Raw genomic sequence first — 26,794 nt, 5'->3', positions numbered from 1 at the left:
GAAAAAATGAGTTATCCACAAGTACATAGTTAAGAGGTATGAACTACTCTGAACTAAAGGGAAGAATTCAACATTCTTTTAAAAAATTTTTTATTTTTCTAAATGAAGCATCTACGAGGATGTAGGCTTCCCGTTCTTTGGCCAAGTAGCTTGGTACTATTTCGTGGGGTAGCCTGCCTGAAGATAGTAAGAGCTTTACCAAATCAGGTGACATGATGCAATCCCCCTTCCCAAATGGCCCCAGGCCAAATATTCTGTGGCCCTGACAACTGCTGCCCTTGATAGTCATTTTACCTCACTTAATCAGTTTGTCCCCTAGTGGGTTATGATTGATAATAACAATAGCTAACATACTTATAATTATCTCATTTGACCCTTACAACAACTCTGGGAGATAGGTGTTATTATACCCATTTTACAGATGAAGACACTGAGGCAAACAATGGATAAATGACTTGTCAGGGATCACAGAGGTAGTAAGGACTAAGGCTGGATTTGAATCCAAGTCTTCCTGACTCTAGCCCAGCACCTCTCTACCCCATAGATGCCTCCACTTCATTGTCTCTTACTTTTTTTCTTAACTCTTTGGTAAGATTCTTCCAATCTCATCATTCAACTGAGACCCCTCTCTGCACAGTTATCAATGATCTTTAAATGACCAAATCTAATGGCTTTTTTTCTCAATCTTCATTCTTGATTCCTTTTCACTCACCTTTTAACACTGTCAATCACCCTTTTCTTGGTATTTTCTTTTCTCTGGATTTTTACAACAATACTGCCTCCTGGTTTTCCTCCTATCTGACCACTTCTTTATTTCTCTTGCTTCCTATAACTGTGTCTGATTCAATTAATGATTAAATGCTTATGTAACACTGGCTTAAGCAAATAGGTCACTATGTTAGATTACAGGAATACAAATACAAAGCCATATCTGCATTCAAGAAAGTAGTATTGTACTAGGAGAAAGAACATAATAGAGTCAAGAAATTAGGAAATATGTGTAAATTAGGCTCAAATTAATATTGAGAAACTCAAGTGAGAATAGACTTTATCCTCCAAATGCTCCACTCTCCCAAGATTCGTTTGCCAGCTTTCTGGCCATGGGTTGAATGGCTATTTGCTGTTTAAGTGGCTATTCAATTTATGGAAACTTTCTAACCTTTTTTCTACCCATGCTTTGGGTGTGGGGAAGAGGGAAAGCTTTACTGATTGTGAGGTATAATTGTATTGTTGAGAATCAGTGTACCCAGCAGATAAACTGACTCTAATTTTAGAGATTTTTTGATCTTTCATCTCATAATTGTTGAGTGAGATTTCATATATAATCAATCCTCATCTTTCACAGAGATAGCATTCCTCCAAAATGAGCAAAAATAAAAAATGCAAATGTTGATATATTAAATCTATGGGAAATGGAGGTTAGGTTCCTAGGACCACCAAAAACTGTAATCTTTCACTAGACAGTTCTGAAAATACAAATTTCTGCATACAATTCTTTATAACAAAACATTAATTCTGAAAACATACACTTTTCCTAACATAGTAACCATGAAATGATCTATAAAATGTCGTTTATAAAAATAAAATTGGCAACATGCAAACTTTCTTCTTGCTAATAATGCCCTAGAATCCGGTGACCTCTTGGGCTATTTTTGTTGTTGTTCCACAATTTCAGTCTGATTCTTTGTGATCTCATGGGGTTTTCTTGGCAAAGATACTAGACTGGATTGCTATTTCCTTCTCCTGCTCTCTCTCTTTGTGCTAACATCTCAACATAAACAAAAACCTCACATTGATTTTGGGCAATATGCACATTTCATAACACATGAAATCCACAGTACCATAAATACTGTACAGCCAATGAAATTCTTAAAACTAAAACTTTTTTTTATTCTGAATTTTACCTTCCATTGTGTCAGATAATAGTGATGGTGGGGGGTATTATACTGTATACCTAATCATTGATTCATTAACACCAATCTTGAAGTGACAGTACCTGCAGACTTTCCTAGATGAAGTTTATTTAACACCTTTTTAAAATTATTTTTTTAAAATAACTTTTTATTGATAGAACCCATGTCAGGGTGATTTTTTACAGCATTATCCCTTACACTCACTTCTGTTCTGATTTTTCCCCTCCCCCAGATGGCAAGCAGTCCTTTACATGTTGAATAGGTTACAGTATATCCTAGATACAATATATGTGTGCAGAACCAAACAGTTCTCTTGTTGCACAGGGAGAATTGGATTCAGAAGGTATAAATAACCTGGGAAGAAAAACAAAAATGCAAGCAGTTTATATTCATCTCCCAGTGTTCTTTCTTTGGGTGTAGCTGCTTCTGTTCATCCTTGATCAGTTGAAACTGAATTAGCTCTCTTTATCGAAGAAATCCACTTCCGTCAGAATACATCCTCAAACAGTATCACTGTGAGATGAACAATACTTGATATGCTACCAGCTTCTCCACAGACCTGCACAAACTTTTGTTTCTTTCTCTTTTGTGCATGGCGGCAAATGTGTATGGTTGCCCATATGAAAGTGAAAATGACTACTATTACTATTACTAGTAGTCTTTTAAAAAAATAGTCTTTTATTTTTCCAAATATATGCAAAGATAGTTTTCAACATTCACCTTTTCAAAACCTTGTGCTCCAACTTTTTTCTCTCCCTTCTTTCCCCTCCCTAAGACAGCAAGCAATTTGATATAGGTTAAACATGTGCTATTCTTCTAAACCTATTTCTATATTCATCATGCTGGGCAAGAAAAATCAGATCAAAACAGAAAAAAACTTAAGAAAGAAAAAAAACCATAATGCTTATAATCTTGAAAAGTAAATGCACAAATACTGAAGATTGACTGTAGCTATGAGTTTCTTCACTCCTCTAATAAAAAACCCCATATTTGTAAATTTCACAGCTAAAACAACCCAATAGAGAAATAGAGCCAATTCATTCCATAGGTTTCCTAGCACATTGTTTCTTACTTGTTGATTGTCAATTAAATAATTGATTGGGAGCTTTAAACTCATCCTACTGAGGAATGACTAGAGAAAGCCTCCACAAGCAGCAATGTGTGTCTAAAGCCTCCTTTGGGGTTTTATCTTCTTCAGACACAGGTTTTTGAGATCACATCGAGAAATGAAGAAGAAATTACAAACCTGAGGCAACTGGAAAGAGAAGCTCACCTTCAGGTATCCATTCTGGTTGGATCCATGTTTATCAAAGGGGATTTTATGTAGAGTTAAAAAAGGGTGATTGGGATTCCCTTTCTGGAAATATATCTAGTCAAATATAACAGAGCATTAACAAAGGATCTTAGAGGATATCAGAATAAGAAACTGAGTCCCAAAGAAATCAAATGACTTCCTCAAGATTACACAGATTGTAGGTAGTCTTATGGGCCTCTTATGACAGATCTAACATCAGCTTCCATTCCACCACACTAATTCCCTATTAAGTGCTTCAGAATTTGGCCTCCAGTTGAAAGTAAATGAGACTGTGATTCAAGAATGTTAGGTCCTATTCTTAGCACTTCCTCTAATGAACTGTGTGACTTTGGGCAAATTTTCTGGGCCTCCATTTCCCCTCCTGTAAAATAGAGATGCAAGGGAACATGGAAATAGTGACTAGAGAATTACAACTTAGAAGACCTAGGTTCCTGCCTCTGACTGTGCTCCAGGTGATTTTCTAGGGCTATAAATTAGAACTATGTAGTTATATATATACGTGTGTGTGTATACATATATATATATATGTATATATATATATGTATATATATATATATCTATAAAGTGGAACACATGTCAGTTTACATTGGTAGAGGGAGCTTCACGGATCCAGTCTGAAAAAATAGGGTTAATGATACCTGTCTTATCTATGTCAAAGAGTTATTGTGGGACTAACAGAAGACAGATATAATTATATTTTGAAAAGCTAAAAGCTTTGAAAATTGACTAGGTATTATTTACAAATTATTAACATGTTTACATTCTAATAGATAAACTTTATTATGACATACAACCACAAGTTTTGAATCTTTTTTTGGGGGGATATAATGATATCCAATCATTATTAAAAATCATAGACTTTCTAATATTATATTAAGAACATAGAGTTTTTAATAATGGGCCAAAGTTGACAGTTTCATTATTCAGCCTGCCTGTGACAATATTATAACTTTACCAAAGGGATTATCAAAATGAGGTGAAATGAAAATAGGCCCATTGCACTGGAATGATCATCTCAGGTTGGTTTTGTTCTTTCTTGTTATAGCTTGATTTCTGGAAGTCCTTCACCATTCCAGGGAAGGAGGCACATGTTCGAGTTCCCCTTTCCAGTCTACAGGCAGTCAAAGTTTTCTTGGAGAGCCATGAAATTCCTTATTCTATCATGATTGAAGATGTGCAGGTGAGTACTCCAAAAATCTTTCCTCTTTCAAGCCTGATTAAAATGAACTCATCATAAAGTCATTCTCATAATTCTCTTTTATTCTTTGTAGCTCCCACTTAGTTCTAAAATCAATTGACTGACCCCTTTTCAATAGGCAGAGTCATCCCATGGGATGTGGGAACCTCCTTTCTGTTATGAGTGAAATCTGGAGATAATGAAGGAGATAAGAAAAAAGCTTTCTGGGTGTACATAGAACTGAGAAGCTATAACTGAAGGTCTATTTATATGAGGGCCTCAGTTTTTTTTCAGCACTACCTGCTTTCCCCTTGCTATAAAGTGAATCAATTTTGATTTATGAACGTGGACACAAAAATCACCTGACTCTTCCAACAGAGACATAGTTCTTTGTCATGATGCAAGCTAACCACTTACCTGGTCATGGATGCTTCTTACATAAAGTAATTTTGCTAGACTAAGTTCTCCTTTCCATTGACTAACTCTTGTGTTTTCTGACCAAGAAAACTGCTATTAAAATATGACCTGTAGTTTGGTATTGATCATCCTTTGAGGATAATGTATAGCACTACAGCTGGTGTGTTCAATAACAGGAAAAATGGGGCCTGAATTATTACTTACTTTACTTTAGGATTTCTGTCCATTTTCTTCAGTCCCCACTTTTTCATTCTTGCTCGTATGACAAGGATTGCCACAAATAAAATTTAATGGAAATGATTTATCCTAGACTCTGCTGGACAAAGAGAATGAAGAGATCCTTTTTCATCAAACGAGAGAAATAAATGGCAGCTTCACTTTTGGAAACTACCATAATTTGGAAGAGGTGATTTTTCAGACTGTTTAACTTAAGAAATGGATAGTTTTCCTTGTTCAGTATTCAGCTTTCTAAGGAACTAGCCCCTGTCTTCAACTTCTGCCCTAAAACTCTAGTTTCCATCAAAGGTCTTTACCTGGGATGTATGAACTTGTTTTTCTTTTGTTTTTTTTAAAAGTATTTTAATAATAATTTCAAGATAATTATCTTCCTTTGTAATCTTATATGTTTGATTTTAGTCATTTAAAAACATCATTCTGAGAAGTCTATGGGCTTGACTAGGCTGCCAAAGAGGTTCAAGATATCAAAAAGGTTAAGGACACTTGCAAGCATCAAGATAGTTTGCTTTCATCAGATTTGAAAATATGCATCTTCAAATTAGGGAAATACTAAAGATCAGGCCTCTAAACTGACTCAAATTTATAAAAAATCAAGCCATTCTCCAATTGATAAATGGTCAAAGGATATGAACAGACAATTTTCAGATGATGAAATTGAAACTATTACCACTCACATGAAAGAGTGTTCCAAATCACTATTGATCAGAGAAATGCAAATTAAGACAACTCTGAGATACCACTACACACCTGTCAGATTGGCTAAGATGACAGGAAAAAATAATGATGAATGTTGGAGGGGATGCGGGAAAATGGGGACACTGATGCATTGTTGGTGGAGTTGTGAAGGAATCCAACCATTCTGGAGAGCAATCTGGAATTATGCCCAAAAAGTTATCAAACTGTACATACCCTTTGATTCAGCAATGTTTCTAGTGGGCTTATACCCCAAAGAGATACTAAAAAAAGGAAAGGGACCTGTATGTGCCAAAATGTTTGTAGCAGCCCTGTTTGTAGTGGCTAGAAACTGGAAAATGAATGGATGCCCATCAATTGGAGAATGGCTGGGTAAATTGTGGTATATGAATGTTATGGAATATTATTGTTCTGTAAGAAATGACCAACAGGATGAATACAGAGAGGCTTGGAGAGACCTACATGGACTGATGCTAAGTGAGATGAGCAGAACCAGGAGATCATTATACACTTCGACAACAATATTGTATGAGGATGTATTCTGATGGAAGTGGATTTCTATGACAAAGAGACCTTACTGAGTTTCAATGGATAAATGATGGACAGAGACAGCTACACCCAAAGAAGGAACACTGGGAAACGAATGTGAACTATTTGCATTTTTGATTTTCTTTCCGAGTTATTTTTACCTTCTGAATCCAATTCTCCCTGTGCAACAGGAGAACTGTTTGGTTCTGCAAATATGTATTATATCTAGGATATACTGCAATATATTTAACATATATAGGATTGCTTGCCATCTTGGGGGGGGGTGGAGGGAGGGAGGGGAAAAAAACGAAACATAAGCGAGTGCAAGGGATAATGTTGTAAAAAATTACCCTGGCATGGATTCTGTCAATACAAAGTTATTATTAAATAAAATAAAATTAAAAAAAAAAAAGATCAGGCCTCTAACCTGTAATCCTACTGCTATCATTTCTCTGACTTTACCTGCTGACTGTCTGACTGTCTCTGGTACTCTCAACAGGTATATGGAAGTTCTGTCTGGGAATAAGGATGGGAGAGAGGGAAAGTAGTACATGGAGATAGAAAGCAAGATTATGTCACCAAGAAAATGTAATTTATTTCCATTTGACAATCATGGTATTTACCATGAGGAAAGATGCATGGAAGGAAACATGGACAAAGATACAAAAACAAAACAAAACTAAATTTCTGTCTTCAGAAAGCTAAAATTCACTATATATTGCTTATATTTTATAGAAATATTTTTACCTAAAATTGTGCTTAATTTCTTCTGTTTAAGGAGCTAGGTAGGAAAGCCTTTTTAGAAAGTTTTCCATCTGGAACAGTTAACATAGAAATATGTTGCACAGTGGATAGAGCACTAGCCCTGAAGTCAGGAAGACCTGAGTTCAAATCTGCTTTTGGACACTTAACAGGTCCTAGCTGTGTGACCTTGGGCAAGTCACTTAACCCCAATTGTCTCAAAAAAAAAGATAGAAATATGTCCTTATCATGGGGGAAAGAAAATACAATTTTCCTTCTGCTGCAAAATGCTTCTTTTTTCTTAACTAGGATTTGAACCATGGGTCGTATGGTTTATTATTAACTATCTCAAATTAAAATATTAACACATACAAACTGCTTTTGGTATTAATGCACTGATGAAATGGGACAGGGAAAGAGAAAATAGTCCTAAGTTGAAATGGTAGCTGATTTAACAAATCTTGCTTTATCTGTACCTTAAAATTTCAGATTTTTTCAACAAATGGACCACCTTGTTGAACAGTACCCAAATCTAGTGAGCAAACTGCAAATAGGACATTCTTTTGAAAACCGGCCCATGAATGTACTTAAGGTAAGTTGAATTTAAATGGTTTTTAAAATTTGCAGTGGATTGCTCATTCCTCTCCAAACAGCAGCTATGTTTTATGCAATATTATATATTATATTTAAGTGCATTTTAAAGAGTTGCAAACAAAGTTTTTGGTTTTTTAAAATATGAGACATGGGAAGGAAGATCAATGCTGATGTGGTATTAGTTTAGAGTAGAATGATCAGGGAAGGATTTATATAGGAAGTAGTTTAAATGGGCCTTTAAAAACTGAGAAGGAATTCAATAGATGAAAAGGGAGAGAGACAATGTTCCTAAAATAGGGAATAGCATCATACAGACACAGAGAAGGAATTTTACTCAGTTGTTTTTCAGCAGTTTCTGACTCTTTGTGACCCCATTTGGCTTTTCTTGGCAGAGATACTAGAGTGGTTTGGCATTTCCTTCTCTAGCTCATTTTATAGAAGAGAAAATTGAGGCAAAGTTAAGTGACTTGCTCAGGGTCACATAGCTAGAAAGTATCTGAGACAAGATTTGAACTCATGAAGATGCATCTTCCTGACTCCAGATGTCTTAATGTAGTGTAAGTGAGGTTAAGGATTCCAAGGCATAATACCAGACATGGGAAAAAGCTCCTGAGACAGAACAAAACACAACATAGAAGTCAGTCAAAAAAAGTAAAGAAAGCCGGGTTTATTGAGGGAAAATATGAATGGCTGCCAAGGAAGGTGGGAAGAAGGATGGTCCTTCGATGATGCTAGATCAAAGGGGATAGTCCAAATAATAAAACCTGGTGGATTTGAACTGGGTTGAGTAAGACTGGACATTGGGAAAGGGGAAGAAAATCTGCCTGGTGTCTAGGTCAAAGTCATACTGGGGAGAATATTTGAGAAATTGGTGGCTCACAGATATTCAGACTCCCAGGCAGTGGGAAGAGGGTGACTCAGGGGATCTGAGCTTACTAGGGCTTCTTTGTTTAATATGGGGGGGAATCTACTGTGGTCTTTACACCAGAGGTCTATTCAGGGGAGCAGAAAGCAGTGTGGTTTTGTTGTTCTCTCAAAGGAGAGATGCTATAAATTCTATAGCTTTTAAAATGCTATCAATTCCCTTTTTACTCTGTTCTGATTTCCTAAAAACCAGGACTAAGTTGTAAGATGGTGGTGTAAATGCTACATTTTTAGCCAACAAAAGAGGGAATAGAATTGCCTAAAATTGGTCAAGAGCTGTCAGAAATATTAAAGTTCAAGTTAAAATTTTATCTTATGTCTTTTAAAACAAATAAACAGGGGAAAAGGCAATGAATGGGAAGGGAGTTATGGGAGAGGAGGAAGGAATAAGATAAGAATGAATGGAGATAGGGAAGGTCTCATACTTCACCTTTTCTTTTGTAGTTTGGTACCGGAGGAAAAAAGCCTGCCATCTGGGTAGATGCTGGGATCCACACCCAAGAATGGGTTACCCAAGCTACAGCATTGTGGACAGCTAATAAGGTCATTTTCACCTAAAATTATAGATTTTTTTCTAGGTTCACATCTGACTCCACATGTGTAGTACAAGTAGTCATATTGATTTAAATATAGACAGATCATGCTTTTTTTTATAATAAAAGCTTTTCATTTTTCAAAATATATTTAAAGATAATTTTCAACATTTATCCTTGCAAAACCTTGTGTTTCAAATTTTTCTCCCTCTCCCCCTACTTCCCCTATTTCCTAGGCAGCTACATAATCCAAATCCAGTATAGATTAGACGTGTGTAATTCTTCCAAACATATTTTTACATTTATCATGCTGCACAAGAAAATCAGATCAGTAAGGAGAAAAATGAGAAAGAAAAAAAAGAAGAAAGCAAACAACAACAGAAAAGTGAAAATACTTCTGTCCCCATAGTACTCTGTGTGAATGGCTCTCTTCATCAAAAAACTATTGAAATTGCCCTGAATCACTTCATTGTTAAACAGGACCAAGTCCATCTCAGTTAGATCATTCATTAAAAAAAAATAATTCAGATCTGGCATACCTGTAACCCATCCAATAGTCTCTTTTTTGCTTTTGTTTCTATAACACATCAGGTTAGAGTTGTATTTGCACCTAGAAAACGATGTGCATATCTGGTTACTTTGCTTAAAAAAGATAGGGCTGAAGAAGGGCAATTAATGTATTACCATGAGATGTGGGACTGACTTAGCAATCATGTAGTCCACTCCTCTCATTTTAAAAATGGTAGAACTCTGAGCGAAGTGACTTGCTCAACATTGGTTGTTATTATTGTTCAGTCATTTCACTTGGGTCTGATTCTCTGTGACCCTACGTGAGGTTTTCTTGGCAAAGATACTGGAGAATAGTTTTCCATTAGTAAAAATCATTAGAGGTCAGAATGGATTGCATTGTTCATTGACTCCTGGAATACTAGCATGAATACTGAAACTGAAGCTTTAACAAGTTAATTTTCAGATAAAATAAAAATTTTGGCATCATAAAATGTAAACCCACTTTCAGATGAGAGGAGGAAGACAAATTGTCACACTCCATGGTGCTGTGGACTCAACACTTATACCAGCCAGGCCCAAGAATCAGGAAGACCTCTCAAGGTTCACCCTTTGCCACTTTCCCATTATTGTCTCCACTGTGATCCTAGGCAAGTCACTGAGTTTCTCAGGGTTTCAGGCAATTCTCTAAGCTACAGAACAGTCTAAGCTATATTAGTTAGAGGGAATTTCCTTCCTGGAAGATCTGTATAAACCGATGAAATTACAGGCTGGAACAACAAAAAGACAGCTTTTTCTACCTACTTCACAGGACCTCCCACACCACAAGCTATCACTGGTCGAAACAGCCCTGGCTTGGATTTGACCTATCTTACTTAAATATATCTTAAGTAATTCTGAGATGACCCACCATACTCAGGATGTTAAAAAGAAATGCTTCTCCATTAGTTGTGTGTTCATAAGTGAGATCACCTGTATAGATTCTGGGAGCTGGCTTCTCCTTCCTCCCAGGCCTTCCACTCCCAGCACAATTAAAATGTAGTTACCCTTTGGAGTGGTTGGTACAAAACAGCTCTTTAACAATTCAAAGTGGCTAATGACTACAGGTGAAGAGGCTTTTTGTGCAATATATCTACAATTGCAATGTAATGGCATGTAAATAAGCAAATGTAATCTCTTAAGTGGAATCTGTCCAAGACAGGCTCTGCATGTAAGGAACATGTGGTTTTAAGAGAGAAAGAGCAATGGATGACTATTAGTCAGGAATATTGTTCAGATATGGAGCAGACTGGATCTGAGGTCCTTTTCAACTCTAAAGTCTGTGATTCTATATGTATAGTTCAATTGATATGAATGTGAAGTCTTGTGAAAGTCTCCTGTGTAGGAGTTGATTGTCCCCTAAAGCTAAAAAAGAATTCTCAGATTCTTTTGGTCCTTGGGGCCATCAGAATACAGAGCCAATGATCCTACTTCCTTATATTGTAGAAAATTTCACCAGAATTAATAAAGCTTGTGTTGTCACATTGGAGGAGGTTGAGGGTCTATTTGGCCCCAGAAGACAAAACTAGAATAAATGAATGGAACTTTATGAGAGATGGAGAAAGATTCAGGTTCAATTAAGGAACTTTCTACCAATTTTTTGGACTTTATTTTTAGTGTATTTTTAAATTAACAAGCCTCTTTCCCCTGCTCCTGCCTCTTATCCCCTAAAGAAAGAAAAGAAAAAGAAAACTTGTAAGAAACATACATAGTCAAGCAAAACGAGTTGGTCTGTCTGGAAAATGCATATCTCAATCTGTATCTTGAATGTATTATCTCTTGGTCAAAAGGTAGATAGAATGTTTCATCATAGGATCTCTGAATCATGATTGATCATTCGGTTGATAGAATTTCCTTTGAAAGCTGGTCTTGGAATGGTATGCTTTATTGGCCAGTAAATTTTAGTCACTGGAGTTCTTTAAGCAGAGATTGCATGACCAGTTCTTTTTCTGTATGCAGAGAGCATTTTTATCCAAAGCCTATTGGGATTGTCTTGGATGACTGAACCACTGAGAAGAACAAGTCTTTCATAGTTGATCATTGCACAATCTTGCTGTTATTATGCATGATGTATTCCTGATTCTGCTTGCTTCACTCAGCATCAGTTCATGTAAATCTTTCCAGGCTTTCTAAAATTAGGTTATTCATCATTTTTATATATAGCAGTTACCTTCATATTCCTTAACTTTCCTTTACCTTCATATACCACAACTTATTCAGCCATTCCCCAATTAATGAGCATCTACTCATTTTCCAATTGTTTGCTACCACAAAAAGGGCTGCTATAAACATTTTTGCACATGTAAGTCCTTCCTTTTTCATGATCGATTTGGGATGCAAACCCAATGGTGGCCCTGCTGGGTCAAAGAGTATGCACAGGTTTTTTGGTTTTATTTTGTTTGTTTTAATTTATTTAATATTTTCCCTTAGTTACATTCAAAAATTTTTTAAATTTCATTTTAAGGTTTTTGAGTTCTAGGTTCTCTTCCTTGTCCCCACCCACAATTAAGAAACCACATATGGAGTTATGCAAAACATTTCCATGAAAGTTAAGTTATGGAAAAAAATATAAATCTCCCACTCTAATAAAAATAAAAACCCTCAAGAAGAGAGAGAGAGAGAGAGAGAGAGAGAGAGAGAGAGAGAGAGAGAGAGAGAGAGAGAGAGAGAGAGAGAGAGAGAGAGAGAGAGAGAGAGAAAGAGAGAGAGAGAGAGAGAGAGAGAGAGAGTGTAATAAAGAATGCTTCGATTTATATTCAGACTTGATCAGTTCCTTTTCTGGATTTGGATAGGATTTTTCATCATTACTCCTTCAGAGTAGGTGTGTATCATTGTACTACTGAGAATAAGAAAGTCATTTACAGCTGGTCAACAGATATCTATTTTTAAATTAAATTATAATAGATATCTATTTTTAAAATTAAATTGTAAATATAGAAATAATTCAGGGCAAAAACAAAATATACATATATATATATATAAAATTTTATGATAAACATTTTTGTTGTAAATAGTATTTTACTAAGTGTAAAGATAGTTTTTAACACTGATTTTTAAAATAAGATTTTGAGTTCCAAATTTTTCTCTTTCTTTCTCCTTCTTCCACAAGATGGCACAGTTATACATGTTATAGGTTATACATGTGCAATTATATTAAACATTTATAACAAACATTCTATATAAGATCAGACAACAGAATATTTAGCGAACCTTCAATTACAACAAGCATACCTGGGCTCACATTTTGAGAATCACCATAGCTTTCTCCATTGTTTATTTTAATCCATATGCAAAGAACTACTTTTTTTTCCCCCTGAGGCAATTGGGGTTGAGTGACTTGCCCAGGGTCACCCTGCTAGGAAGTGCCTGAGACCAGATTGGATCCTCCTGACTTCAGGGCTAATGCTCTAGCCACTTCACCAGCTACCCCATGGCTCAGGTTTTGAAAACATAACAAGAACATTATATCTCTGGATTCCCGGAACAGTTATCTGACATCACATTGTCTCTGTTTAGATCGCTTCTGATTATGGAAAGGACCCATCAATCACAAGCCTTTTGGATGCAATGGATATCTTCCTTTTGCCTGTTACAAATCCAGACGGATATGTTTTCTCTTGGACCAAAGTAAGCAACTCCTCTTTGATTATTCAGTGATTACTAGATGATGTAGAAAAATATGTGGTTAAAAAACCCCCCCAAAGGGAATAAGTTGATCTTTCTGTCTTGGGTTTTCCTCAAGTCTACTGAGCTCCCTTCACACTGAGATTAACCCCAGAGAGAGGCCTATGACCTCATCTTTCCAGTTGGAAACGACTTTAGGAGTAGTCTCAGTCACACAGGGCTCTTGGACTGCTCTCCAGAAGGTGGTTTTCATGTGGACAGTTGAGTGAACTTCTAATCATCTCCATGATTCAGTAGTAGGAATGAGAACAAAGTGAAGAAGTATGTTCCCCGGCAAATGAATTATGCCTGAATTCAGTCAGGTGATATAAGAAGGTAGTAAGATCAGGAAAGGAGTTGGGCCAGTCATGTAGCAAGAATGAGAAACAACAGGTCATTGAACATTGTGACCAGCACAACTCAAAAGGGCTAGTGGCAGTTGAAAATAAGGGGTTGGTGATAATTCAGCAGAGCCATTTGTTACGAGAAATCATGCTGTTTATATATCTGAAAACCTTTTGTTTTTATGAAAGGCATTGTTCTGTGACCAACGCTATAGTCTGTTTTCTATGATCTAACTCTGAATGATGATGTCAGCATCTGGAAACTTAATCTTATGTAAAGTTCACAGTGCCCCAGCGATTGTAGCAGGACCTTATGTTTTCTCATGATTTCATGCTTAAATGCAGGCTTGATTAATCTTAGGAAGAGGGGGTAAATCTCTAGCTTCCTGGGAGTTCTCTACAAATGAATCAGCTGATATGTTGGAACACCTGGGAAATTAAAGGCAGCAGCTGAGAAGAAGAGGAGGGGAGGTGATTTACACTGGAGGGAGGGGGAATTCAGACCAATGAAGTCATGACTCTGTCAAAGTGTGCAGACCGGGTCCTTTTTATTCTTTCTTTCTTTCTTTATTTTTGTTGTTGTTGTTGAGGCAATTGGGGTTAAGTGACTTGTTCATTGTCATACAGCTAGGACGGGTTAAGTGTCTGAGGTAGGTTTTGAACTCAGGTCCTCCTGACTCTGCCCACTGTGCCATCCAGCTGCCCCTGTCGCGACCCTTTCTAAGGCCCTTACCACTGCCATCTGAAAGTTGCTCCCCAAAGCACCCCCACCGTGGCAGGATATAGTCACTCTCACCCCCGGGAGGGCAGGCAGCCTGGAGGCCGCAGGAAAGATTGAGCAGCTGGAGCTGAGGTGCCGGGTTCTTAGAGCAGCAGCCGGTTCCTAGTCGCGCCCGTCGATCTAGGGGGGAGGGAGTTTCCTGTGGCTGCAGCATGAGGCGGAGGGCCGTAGCCGGGCTTTTTTGTCCCGCATCACGGGGTCCCCGCGATACGGAACGAGCGCCGGGGGTCCCAGTCCCCGTCCCGCCAGGTTGGATCCCAGGGTGCACCAGCCAAGCCTGTGCTTTGGCTGCCTGCCTCCCAGCGCCACGTTGATCGGGAGTGAGCGCAGCTGGCTGGCTGAGTGACTGAAGGGAAGATGGGGCGCAGAAGTGCTAGCCCTGCAGCTTCGGGGCCTGGCTCTTCCGTCCCCGAGGGTGGGAGGGAGCGCGGAGGCCGCCCTGTGCATGGGGGTGCAGTGGTCAGGACGCTCAGCCACCAGCTAAGGGGAGTCACCTGTGGCCCCGGCTAGACTCGGAGCCCGTCGGGCCGGTTCCTTTGGAGTCTGTCAAGAAGAGATGACTTCAGGAGTCGTAAATAATTAAAAAATAAATACATTAAGTACATGAAAAAGCAATAATGGTTAGTGTCATGTTGACCCAGCCCCCGAGGTCAGTGGGTGGGCAGCAGTGCTTCTGGGGCGATCAGAGCGGCAGCAGCCAAACCTAGCTGGGGAGGAGAGAGGGCAGAGCCCCGGGAGTCGCCCTCAGGGCTTCAATGATCTCTGAGAGACCAGGAGGGAGTAGTCGGGCTTCAGCCTGGACGGGGAGACAGGCAGGCAGCCCAAGGCCTGTTAGTGATTGCTCCACTGGGTAGGGGTTTCAGTATACTTTCTATAAAAGTTTTTTCTGGGGCCTTTCCCCTTTGGCCAGCTATATAGAGGTGAAGTATTGCTCTTGCCTTGAAGGAAGGAAGGAAGGGACTGTTTCTCCCTGACTTGGAAGGGCAAATGGGGCATTTCCCCTTGAACACTGGAGCCACGTTAGGCCTTATCTCCAGATGCCCCCTCAATGCCCCAGTTTTGTGACCCTGGCACTGCTGGCCCTGCGCCCATGATGGTGGCCAATCAGAACACACAGCCAAGGAAGGGCAGAGCTTGGGAGGTTTTAGCCAAGTGGCTAGTAGACAATTAAAACTGGGTCACATGCCAAAGTTAGGCCCCCAAATGGTGAAATCAGGTTTAGGAGACATTAGAAAATATATTTTAAGAAAATATCATACTGAGACATGTGTTTACCACACAATGATTCTTCATCCAAGACCAAAAAACCAAAAATGTCAAAGTTGTAGATCTGTTGTCTGTAGGTTGTTTAAAGAGATGTTTTTTTTTTTTAAACCTGTCATCTTGGTTGGGCAACAGAAAAGAGAAAGATTAGATGACTGGCATAAGCATTTCTACAAACAGACATCTTTTTCCATGGCCACAGGTACTCACTTCAGGACTCTCCCTGGTCCACAGGTAGAGAGAAACTAAGGAAGTTCCAAGGGAAGCTTCTTCTGCTTGTACTTTTCTTGTGTTTTTCTCTAATGCTCTGTTGTTTGGGTTTCTTAGAATCGCATGTGGAGGAAGACCCGGTCTAAGGTTTCTGGAAGCATCTGTGTTGGTGTTGATCCAAACCGGAACTGGGATGCTGGCTTTGGAGGTGGGAAACTTGATCCCAGAGTACAAGTTTTGTTTTTTTCTTCCTCTTTTCTTTATAACAATCTATCTGAAAAACAAAACAAACAAACCCAAACCAACAAACAAAGAAATTCAAAAAGTCCGAAGTAAGCTTCCTACTTAGGTGCCCTGAACTATTTTTATTGGGCTAAGAATGAGATTCAGTGGTATACCTTGCTTCTCTCATGGTCAAACTTGGATTTGGAGAAAGAGAACCTGAATTTGAATCCAGTTTCTATCACTTAGTATTTGTGGGACTTTGGGAGGGTCCCTTGGACACTCTGGGTCTCAGTTTTCTCTTGGGTAAAATAAGTGCCATTGGATTGGATGGTCTCTATAGTACCCTTCAGTCCCAAGTTATATAGTCGGAGGAAGCCCTCTTCAGCTCCCAAGAGCTTCTTTGTTCTGGAATTATTGACTTTGGACCATAGACTGAGTCTTGCAGGAGCCATGGACCAGAAAGAGTATGATACATGCAAAAGTCATGACCTTGCATAGATGTCTTTCTTTTTCCTGAATGTTATAAAGTTTTTACAATTTTGACATAATTTTATTTGCAAACTGGCACTTGAAATTAAATTTAATTCTCTTTCCAAATCCTGCTCACCTTATGTTCCACGGCTTCTTAAAGTTCGATGATAGGTATGACAAGACCAAAAAAGGGCAAATGCGTGAGGCAAATGCATAGACTTACTGAATTTTAGAACTGGAGGGACTTTCCTGGTTTAAATCAACCTTCTCATTTCACGGATTCCTTATCATGTCAAGACAGATGTCAGATACCAAATACTGAACGATGTCACATTTTGTCCAAAGTATTACACAACCTGACAAGCTTAAAATGAGAAAAGGAACAGAATTTGTGTTTGTTTCTCTGTACTCTTTGACTATCCTAGAGGTGAAAAGAGAAGAGATTCACTTCTTTCCCCTAATATCCTTCAGAATTGTAGGTCCCACCAGGGTAATAATCAGTAAGTCCTCTATGTAGGCTTGAATTACAGAACTTCCAGGATTTGGATCCTCCAGAACCTTGTGGTTGCCCCTATGACTTTAAAGATGACTTTGGGATCTTCATGATTTTCCTATGACTTTGTGACTTATGGGCAAAAATCCCTTCTAATTCCCACGGAAAGAGGTTGATCTAATTCAATAATTTTCTCTGTTGCACTACAAATAGGAGTGTTATTTTGCTATTTAATAGTTTCCCACTTGCATTCAGCTCTTCCAGACCCCATTTGGACTTGTCTTGGCAAAAATACTGGAATGGTTTGCCATTTCCCTCTCTAACTCATTTATAAGGAAATTGAGGCAAATGGAGTAGGTGATTTTCCCAGAGTGTCTGAGTCCTAGATGTTGAATCTTCTTGACTCCATGGCCTGTTCCTATGTCACCTTGGTGTCTAACCTTACATGTTATAATTGCTTAATGAATACTTGTTGGATTGGATTGGCAAGGTGTCTGGGGAGGGCAACAAAGACAGACATTCTGTCCACTGTGCCACCTAGCTGCCTCACAAAGGCTGTCCAGTCCTATTTCCCGATACTTTCCTCTAGATGGTTTCTGAGCCCTACCCTCTTAGAACTGATGATTCTGTCCTCTGAGATAGACTTTCATGACCCCATTATCTCTTTGGAATTGATTTTCCTTTGAGTATCTTTTAATCATCCACAGGACCTGGAGCCAGTGACAATCGCTGCTCTGACTCATACCATGGACCTAGTGCCAACTCAGAAGTTGAAGTGAAATCCGTTGTGGACTTCATTAAGAGCCATGGAAACATCAAAGCCTTCATTACCCTCCACAGCTACTCCCAGCTGCTCATGTTCCCCTACGGGTATAAGTGCAGCAAGACGAAAGATTTTGATGAGCTGGTGAGTCATTTGCTCTTCCCAGAATTGTTGATATTTTCTTGGTTGTTTTGCTTCTATTATTTGCATTTCACATTTGAGATAAGATGACAACACCCACTTTTCCAACCTGAAGGTCCGAGTTGGAAAGGCCCATTCTGTTTCTTTTCTTCTTTCACACATCAAGTGTACTTGGAAATGTGACCTCAACTTAAGGTCAATGGAGGATGCTTTTAAAATGAAAAAACAAAGCATTTTTAAAAGTAAAAAGAAAGTTATGTGAACATATATTATTTTTGGGATTGCTCAGTAGTACAGTGGCTGGGCTGGAGGCAGAAATTTGTCTTCCTGAATTCAAATCTGGCCTATATTCTCCCCCTCGCCCCCAGAGGCACTTGGGGTTAAGTGACTTGCCCAGGATCACACAGCCAGGACAAATTTGAAGCCAGGTTGGAACTCAGGTCCTCCTGATTTCAGGACTGGTGCACTATCCACTGCACTAACTAGTTGCACCAAGGCCTCATCACTCTTAATAGCTTTTTCACTCTGGGAAAATCAATGAACTGTATTTGCCTCAGTTTCCCCATATGAAAGATGAGCTGGAGAGGGAAAAGATAAACAACTCCTGTATCTTTGCTAAGAAAACTCCAGGTCAGGAAGAGTTGATCATGACTGAAGCAATTTAACAACAAAAATTTAATTTTCATACTATTTGGCAAATATTCTTTACAAATATCTCTTTTAAGGACATGGTACGGAATAGGGCACACAAATTATTTTAACTTATTTTACTGTCAGAATTTAACTTTAACTGTCAGAAGGGTCACTATCAGCAGCTTTGGAGTACAAAAGAAATAGATAATCCTTTATGTGACCTATAGTTGATCCTCTGTGTTGGGATCTAACCAATAGGGTAGTCCTGAGAGTTTGTAGTGCCCCTCACTGGTCAGATTTAGGGGAGAGGGAAAGCAGGTTGAGTAAAATCTCAATTCAAATCTGAGATTGAGTTTTAGCTCTGCTATTTACTGGTCGTGTGACTTTGGCTTTGTGACTCATTTTCCTTGTCTGAAAAATGAGACCAATAATATCTTCACTACTTTTATCAGGTCATTGTTACAACCAAGTAAAATAATATGTAAAGACATTTGGAAAGTGCGCTATTAAATGTAAACTTTAACTACAATTATAAGCAAACATTTAAAATCCTTAGTTAAATTAGAATTTTTTGCCATCAACAATTTCTAAGGAAAGGCTGATCCATAGACATGAGCCAAAATAAAGCTTTATTTTTAAGATGAAGCACACAAACATACACATGAATAGTCAGTGTTTGTTTTGGGTCTCATTCAATCTAATCTCTTATACCTTCTTTATGTATCCCTCTGTACAATAGGAACTGGTAAAAAATCATCCCCAGACTTCACAGAAAGAGTCAATTGTCTTGGTTGTACTAGGCTTGTTCACTCAGTCATATATTGACTCTGTGAACTCTTTTGGGGTTTTCTTGGCAGAGATACTGAAGTAGTTGGCCATTTTCTTCTTGAGCTCACTTTACAGATGAGGAAACTGAGGGAAATAGATTTAAGTGACTTGCCCAGACATGAACTCTGGAAGATGAGTCTTCCTGACCCAAAGCCTGGTACTCTCTGCAATATGCAACCACCTGGCTACTCCTAAGCTTAATTAGGAACTAAAGATTCAAAGATGGGGATGGGAGAAAAGGTACAGTCCTGCTCTCCTGGAACTTATAATCTAATAATGACAGCACTTATAAAAATGAATATGACACCAGGGAGGATGTATTTAGAGCACAGGAGAAGATTCAGCAGATAAGCATTTTAAGAAAGATTTTTAACATTAAGAGTTAAAACCCAAATAGCTCTTCTTTTACCCAGGGAGCCAATTACCCAATATTTCCTATGACTTTGCGACTTATGGGCAAAAATCTGTCCTAATTCCCACGGAAAGAGGTTGATCTAAATCAGTAGTTTTCTCTGTTGCACTACAAATAGGAGTGTTATTTTGTTATTTAATAGTTTTCCACTTGTATTCGGCTCTTCCAGACCCCATTTGGACTTGTCTTGGCAAAAATACTGAAGTGGTTTGTAATTTCCCTCTCTAACTCATTTTATAAATAAGGAAATTAAGGCAAATTCTTTGAAAAGCTTGGATATCAAGCAAGAATTATGGAGCTCCAAGAACTTTTTCTCTGTTTCTCTCACTTTAGATTGAAGTGGCCCAAACATCTGCTGAGAATGTGACCTCCGTTTATGGCATCAAGTACAAAGTGGGACCAATCTGCTCTGTCATCTGTAAGTATTTTATAGGCTTGGAGGCTTGCTGTGGTCTTAGGCTCTGAAAATAAAAGGGATTTCCCCTTCAATTCATAAAAACCCAATGCTGTTATTTACACCTCAACCATGACTGAACTTCTCTCTGAGCTGAATGGTGTCTGGGACAAAGATATTCCCAGAAATTGGAGAGGGTGTGTTCTGCAGCACACTTGTCAGAGAATCTCATGATTAGGAGGGATCACAAAAGCCATTTTGCCAATGGTGACAAACGCAAATAGAAATGGAGCCCTGTGGGCCACATATTGATTTAGAAAACCATAAATTAATATTGTTTATGTAGTATTGCATTTTTATTTATTTTGTTAAACATGTCTCAATCCAGTTCTGGTTCTGTAGTTTTGTGATAGTTAAGTTTGCCATCTCTAATCTAAATCTGAAGTATGAATCTTCTGCATTGTGTCCTTAGCAAATGATTATCTAGTTTCCATTAGAAGGCCTCCAGTATTAGGGACCCCGGTGCCTTTCCATGTTTAGACATCAACACCTACTTGCCACTAGATGGAAAAAACAGTCACATTTTGGCCTATTGCTCTGTACAGCTTTTCATTGATACAAATGTGATTCTCTAACTCTGACTCAGGCTGTGTTGTTGTATTAAATTTTTTTCTTCCTTGATATTGAGATTGATGACTGCTTAATGTCTGGAGCCTGTGTCCATGACAGAAGGTCTCCATGTTAAACATTGACTCAGATGGCTTAATAGTTATGCTCTATGACAGTCATTTGACTTTACTGATTGTGGAGAAGGTGGGAGATAAAGGAACTTGGGAACTTTAAGAAGTCCCTTGTACTCCTAGAAGTCTTCTGTGCTCATTCAGGCATGGGGAAGGCAACAGGGACTCCCATGTTTACTGGAGAATCTCTATGGCTCCTTCTGGTTCTGCTTTAAAATCTCCAAGGAATGTTTTCTTTTTTTGCAAGCAAAAATCCTTGCTTATCCTACTGGGAATGCTCATAGAATGTTTCAGTACCACAGGTCCAATGACTTTCCTTAAAAAGTATTTCTTAGCCCTTGACCAAGCGAGTGGATTTTTCTAGGGGAATATCAGAGTTGGTCCTGTTACCACATGCACTTTCTGGGACCACTCAATAAAAGCGGGAAATTAGCCCTTCTTCTCATGGTCACTAAGATTGTGTTTCTCTTCAAAATTTTTTTTTTTAGCATCGGAGACATCATTCTATTCAAAGTGAGAATCCAAGGAAGAAGAGACCGGCCATCAATCACACTGCCAGCATCCTTTACCACCTTCCTATTCCCCGAGGGGTTGTAAGGATAGAGAACAGACACAGTATTCTCTTCTGGAGCCCTAACTATTGTGAGTGAGGGGCAGTGATCTCCAATTGTGGAATATAGGACTTGACTAGCACATAAGTAGCTGAATGCAAAGCCAGGTAACATGACCAGATCTGCTAGCGTTGCCAGTTGAGAAACTAGGTCTCATCGTTTTTGGCTCTGTACTCCTTTACAAATAAGTTACATTGCTTAAGTATAGTCCTGCTGGAGAGAATCTGGTTGGCTTCTCAAAGTTTTTCCATGACAGGTTTAAAAAATGACCAGATGGTATTAATAAAGCAGCAATATTTCAGTCCCACACTAGGGACTGCTGTGAGCTCATTCAACTTAAGTACCTCTTCTTAGTTTGAATCTCAGATGTGTTCTCATTGCATTACCTAGCTAGAGTTGATCCCATTTTCCTGGCTTCATTTCAACTTGACTAATCACCACATTTTGCATATTTGTGTCAATGAAATCACCTACCTTGCTTCCTGTCCTATGATGCTATGATGCTCTCCTGTAGAGGGATAGAACACCTGTTCTACTCCACCCCAGAAGTGATTACATTTCTGTGGCGAGTAAAACATTCCTGGGTGCTGTGTTCCCAACTGGCAAAGGCACCAGGAATTAACCTAATAGGTGCTTTATCAATAAACAATTTCTTGGGTTCTTTCAAAGAACCATTATGTTACAATTAAAATTGACCTTAAAAGTCATTCAAATCAACAAACAGTTATCATTTCCTATTTCCAAACCATTATGTTAGGGACTAGATATCTAAAGATGAAGATGAGAGTGAGAGGTGAGGGGAAGGACTTAGTCAATAATACAGAGTACTTAAGATCTAATAATGATGATATTCACACAAACAATTATGGTATCAGGTGGAATGCACTAAAGGCACAAGAGACAAAGTTTTGGAATAAAGTTTAAGATGATTGTTTTTAACTGATGAAATCAAGGAAGTGTTTATGAGGGACATGACTCTTGAGATGAACTCTCAAGGAAGAGGAAGATTTTAACACATGAAGGGAATATATTTCAGGTATAGAGGTAATAAATAGTGAAGAATGCAGTTGAGAACAACTGACTGTTCACTTTGGCTGGAACTCTAGAGTATTTGAAATAGAGTAAAGTGTAAGATTTGGCAGGGGTAGTAGTTAGATGGCACTCTATCTAGCACCAGCTCTGATATCAGGTTCAAATCCTGCCTCAGATACAGACTAGCTGTGTGACCTGGGGAAAACCCTTAGCCCTATTTTCCTCAGTTTCCTCATTCCAGTATCTTTGGCAAACTTTGCCAAAAACAAACACACAAGTAGGGTTATGGAGAGTTGGGCATGTTTGAAATGACTCAACAAGAAGACTGGAAGAATAGGTTGGAGGCAGACCTTGGGGGGATTAAGCTAAGAAGTTTTTAATTTTCTCCTACTGGCAGTAGGGAGCCTTAGAAAGTAATTGATCTCACTCCTTATCCAATGGGTGAATCTCTTGTCTATGGCATCCTTGATAGATGTTTATTCAGCTTTTGGGAGTCATATAAGCTCTCTTGACCCTTGTCTGTATTCTAAATCTTTTCTGATAGGATCTTGATTTTTCTTTTTTGAAGTTTTATCAGTGTTTTATTTTTTGCACCCCAGTTATACCATATTTTCTCTTCATATAAGCCCCATACTAGTAACAAAGAGAAACAATGAAGGAAAACTGATAAGGATAACTTGTAACACCAGATGTCCCCTTGTTTACTTAGAGTCTCCTACCTGTCTATCAGAAGAGACAAGTGTTTCATCATGTACTTTGGGACCATGAATGGTTGTTGAATTTGATCTGAGCCCAGCTTTCTTTTAATGTTGTTGTTGTGTAGACATTCCCTAGGTGTAGGCAATTGTGGTGTCAAGGGGATAGAGAGTCATTCTCAAAGGCAAAAGGAATACAATGCTCAGTTCTCTAGGCATCCCTTTAAAACAATAAATTATATAGGAGTGGATAGGTAGAGGGAAATATCTATACCATTGAAATCACAGATCCTATCCCTATGTCAGTTTCCTCATCTAAAAAATTAGGAGGTTGGACTGGATGATTCTGAGCTTCCTGGACATCTTGGTTTACCTTATTGTAACTAATTATTTATAGTTCTGCTTTCTTTCCTCTGCATCAGTACATAGAAATCTTCCCATGCTTTTCTGAATTCTTCATATTACTTATTTGTTACTGTGTAATCATTCACACATCTTAGTTTGCTTAACCATTCTCAACCTACTTTCTTGATGCTGCCAAAAGCTAACTCTTCGTATTTTAGTCTAGATGGAATCTTTCTTCCTCTCTTTGGTCTTATTGGGTGTATATGATTAGTAGTAAGATTACTGGCTAAATAATAGTATGGATAGTTCAATCACTTTCCAAATTGTTTCTAGACTGCTTGTACCTGTTTATGGCTATACCAAATCTAACCCTCCACCATTGACTGTTTTTGTCTTCCATCATTTTTGCCAATTTGATGGATGTCAGGTGGTACCTTCTGCTTATTTTTTTTAAGAATCCAGGTCATTGGTGGAAATGATTATAAAATAAAGTCCTGGAACAAGGTCCCAGAAATGCCAAAGATGAGTAATTTAATGAATAGATTTAAAAACCAGTATTTATTGAATGCTTATTATTCACCCAGGATCACACTATCTGTTATGGATAGTCAAGACAAAATACAACAAATTAATCTCCTTTTTGCAACGAATTTACAAAACTAACCAGCAGTCTTGCCTCTTTCCAACACATCTCCTCATCAGCCCTGGAGGTACTGGAGCGCTGTTGCTTAACTTCTCTACTTATCTCATCTTGGATCATTTTCCAGCACTGAGCCAGCTATCTTCTACCTATTTCCTTCAAGGATGTGCCCTTAGATTTTTATTGCTTAACAGTCTCAGCTTGAACACTGTAGGCAGCCTTCCCATATTAAATCTATTTTACTCCAGTTATCCTGCAGTATTATAATAACCCCTTTGCCACATTGTACGGTAGATTCCTTGAAGGAAGGGATTATGCTATATTTATTTTTTTTTCTGTAAGTGCTCATAATAATTGACTTATACATATTTGTGGAATGAATGAACACATATAATTGTAAGACTAAAATTCTTTATGTAGGTGATACATACTTGTGATTTGTATTTACATGTTTGCTTATTATATCCAGTTTCCCCCTCTCCATACCAAGTTTTTTGAAACTGAATTAAAAATCAGATGTTCTCTTTCTTTTATAATTTTTAGCATCCACAAAATACCTTGCTCAGTGTCAGAGAAGTATAAAAGTTAGTAAGCAGTGCTGTTCAAGGTTATGAGAAAAGCCAGCTGAGAATAATCAGAGACTCCTGAGAATAGAACAGAGAAGCTATACATGGCAAGAAAACACTTGGGCTGGTATGGGGCCCTTCTTACTTCTAATAGTTCTTTTCCACGTCATCATTTAGCAGTGACTGAAGGCTAAGCAATATCCCTATTGGTTAGAGCTGTGTGTAAAAAAAAAGAGATGAGGGGGAGAGGTAGAGATCTGATTGGTCTTAATGAACACTGGTATTTAATACAACAAGGTTTCAGGAGAAGGCAAGTTCCTTGAGTTCTTTCTTTATTCTCTAGCACCTACCACAAGCTTCACACATTTAATTCCACTGTTTTTCAGTTGTGTCTTTCTCTCTGTAGCACCATCTAGGACATTCTTGACAAAGATAGTGGAGCGATTTACCATTTTCTTTTTATGCTCATTTTACAGATGAGGAAACTGAGGCACACAGGGTGAAGTGACTTGCCCAGGGTAACTCAGCTAGTGAGTGTCTGAGGCTGGATTTATCCTCAGGTAGATGAGCCTTTGGATAGCTGGTCTGTACCCCTAGCTGACACACCTTACATGGACCGGATGTCTCATGAATGCTTGTTGCTTTGGAACAGCACAATACTTGGAGAGGGTATCCCCACATAGCTATTTTTCTCTTTTGTCTTTCAGACCAGGCCAGTGGAGGAAGCATTGACTGGGCCTATGATCATGGCATCAAGTATTCCTTTGCTTTTGAACTGAGAGACACCGGTCGCTATGGCTTCCTCCTGCCAGCCAGTCAGATTATTCCCACTGCAGAGGAGACGTGGTTGGGTCTGAAGACAATCATGGAATATGTCCGAGACCATCCCTACTAACTCTCTGGAACTTTAAGATGACTAAACAAGTCCCCACGATTAAAGTCTCATTTTAAAGCCAGATTTTGGTCTCATCATTTCCTCTTCAAAGCCTAATATTTTATGTGAAGATTTACTTCCCTGTTCTGTGGTATGATATCAGAATTCATTTTGTTATTCATTCATTCAACAAGAATTTATTAAATGCTGTTCTGTGTCAGGTATTTGGCATATAGAGACAAAAACAAGCAAACAAAAACAGTCCCTTCCCTTAACTTGCCTTTTTGATTGGGGGAAAACACATATTGGCAAAGGGTGATTATTATGTGCCAGAAGCAATGCTGAGCACTGTGTGTGCAGAAACAGACCCTTTCCTGGAGAAGTTAGCTCTCTAATGGGAGAAGATGTGCATATATATGTTTATGAATCACATATGCAAATTAAATGTAAAATAAACACAAGGTGGGTTTGGGAAAGGGTGCATGTAGAAAGTCGTGTTTGAGTTTCATTTTGCAGGGAACCTGGGATTCCAAGAGGAGGGAGGAAGTATAAAGTGGGAAATGAAGTCCAGGTGTGAGGGATTGTCAGGAAAAGAGTTTTGTGTGTCAAGAAAAGGAGAGCAGGATAGTACAGTGCTCTGAAGGGAGTAATGTATAAGAAGATTAATAAGGTGAGAAGTTGTAATAAATATTGGGGGGGTGTTATTCAAGACAGTTTATTTTAATTTTTTTCAATTAACCAAAATCTACCTTCTCTCCCTCTTCCTTTCTCTGTAATGCTGGAGAAATTGAGGCAAGATAGAAATGAGAGAGTTTTTAATATTTTATTTGGATTTCTGAGAGGGAGAGATTTTCTGGGACCAAAGGCTCCATTTTGGTCCCAGGGCTGATATTTCAAACCATTCAGCAGCAACTTCAGTAGCAGCCTTAGCATCAACAAGGAATGTGAGTTTCCAAAGAAATATATATGGTTCTGTAGATCAGGGAGAAAGGGATAGAGTCCGAACACTGGTAAAGAGTGGAAATTTCCAAGGACAGACCATCAATCCAATT

At 38.5% G+C, this 26,794-nt stretch overlaps 1 protein-coding gene across 1 annotated transcript; it reads left to right on the top strand.

Annotated features, from left to right (window-relative positions):
- Window positions 1-1,412: 1,412 nt before the first annotated feature.
- Window positions 1,413-25,824, top strand: LOC127538615 (carboxypeptidase A2-like). Its single transcript, XM_051962404.1, has 11 exons — window positions 1,413-1,418; window positions 3,112-3,192; window positions 4,274-4,408; window positions 5,133-5,229; window positions 7,513-7,613; window positions 8,984-9,082; window positions 13,135-13,245; window positions 15,997-16,087; window positions 17,776-17,975; window positions 20,179-20,263; window positions 25,576-25,824. Exons 1-11 carry the CDS (start codon window positions 1,413-1,415, stop codon window positions 25,761-25,763), a joined length of 1,194 nt encoding a protein of 397 aa, XP_051818364.1. The 3' UTR covers window positions 25,764-25,824.
- The last annotated feature ends 970 nt before the right edge of the window (window positions 25,825-26,794 follow it).

The sequence above is a fragment of the Antechinus flavipes genome, chromosome 5 (genome assembly GCF_016432865.1).
Source record: "Antechinus flavipes isolate AdamAnt ecotype Samford, QLD, Australia chromosome 5, AdamAnt_v2, whole genome shotgun sequence".
Lineage (NCBI taxonomy): Eukaryota > Metazoa > Chordata > Mammalia > Dasyuromorphia > Dasyuridae > Antechinus > Antechinus flavipes.
The sequence above is the reverse complement of the archived record's forward strand: the minus strand, read 5'-3'. Positions and strand labels throughout refer to the sequence as shown.

Bases quoted from the DNA above. Each gene is read 5' to 3' on its own strand.
- LOC127538615 (XM_051962404.1), top strand. The intron at 5,230-7,512 runs TGATTTTTCAGA...AAAATTTCAGAT, and splicing joins CTACCATAATTTGGAAGAGG to TTTTTCAACAAATGGACCAC. The intron at 17,976-20,178 runs GTGAGTCATTTG...CTCTCACTTTAG, and splicing joins CGAAAGATTTTGATGAGCTG to ATTGAAGTGGCCCAAACATC.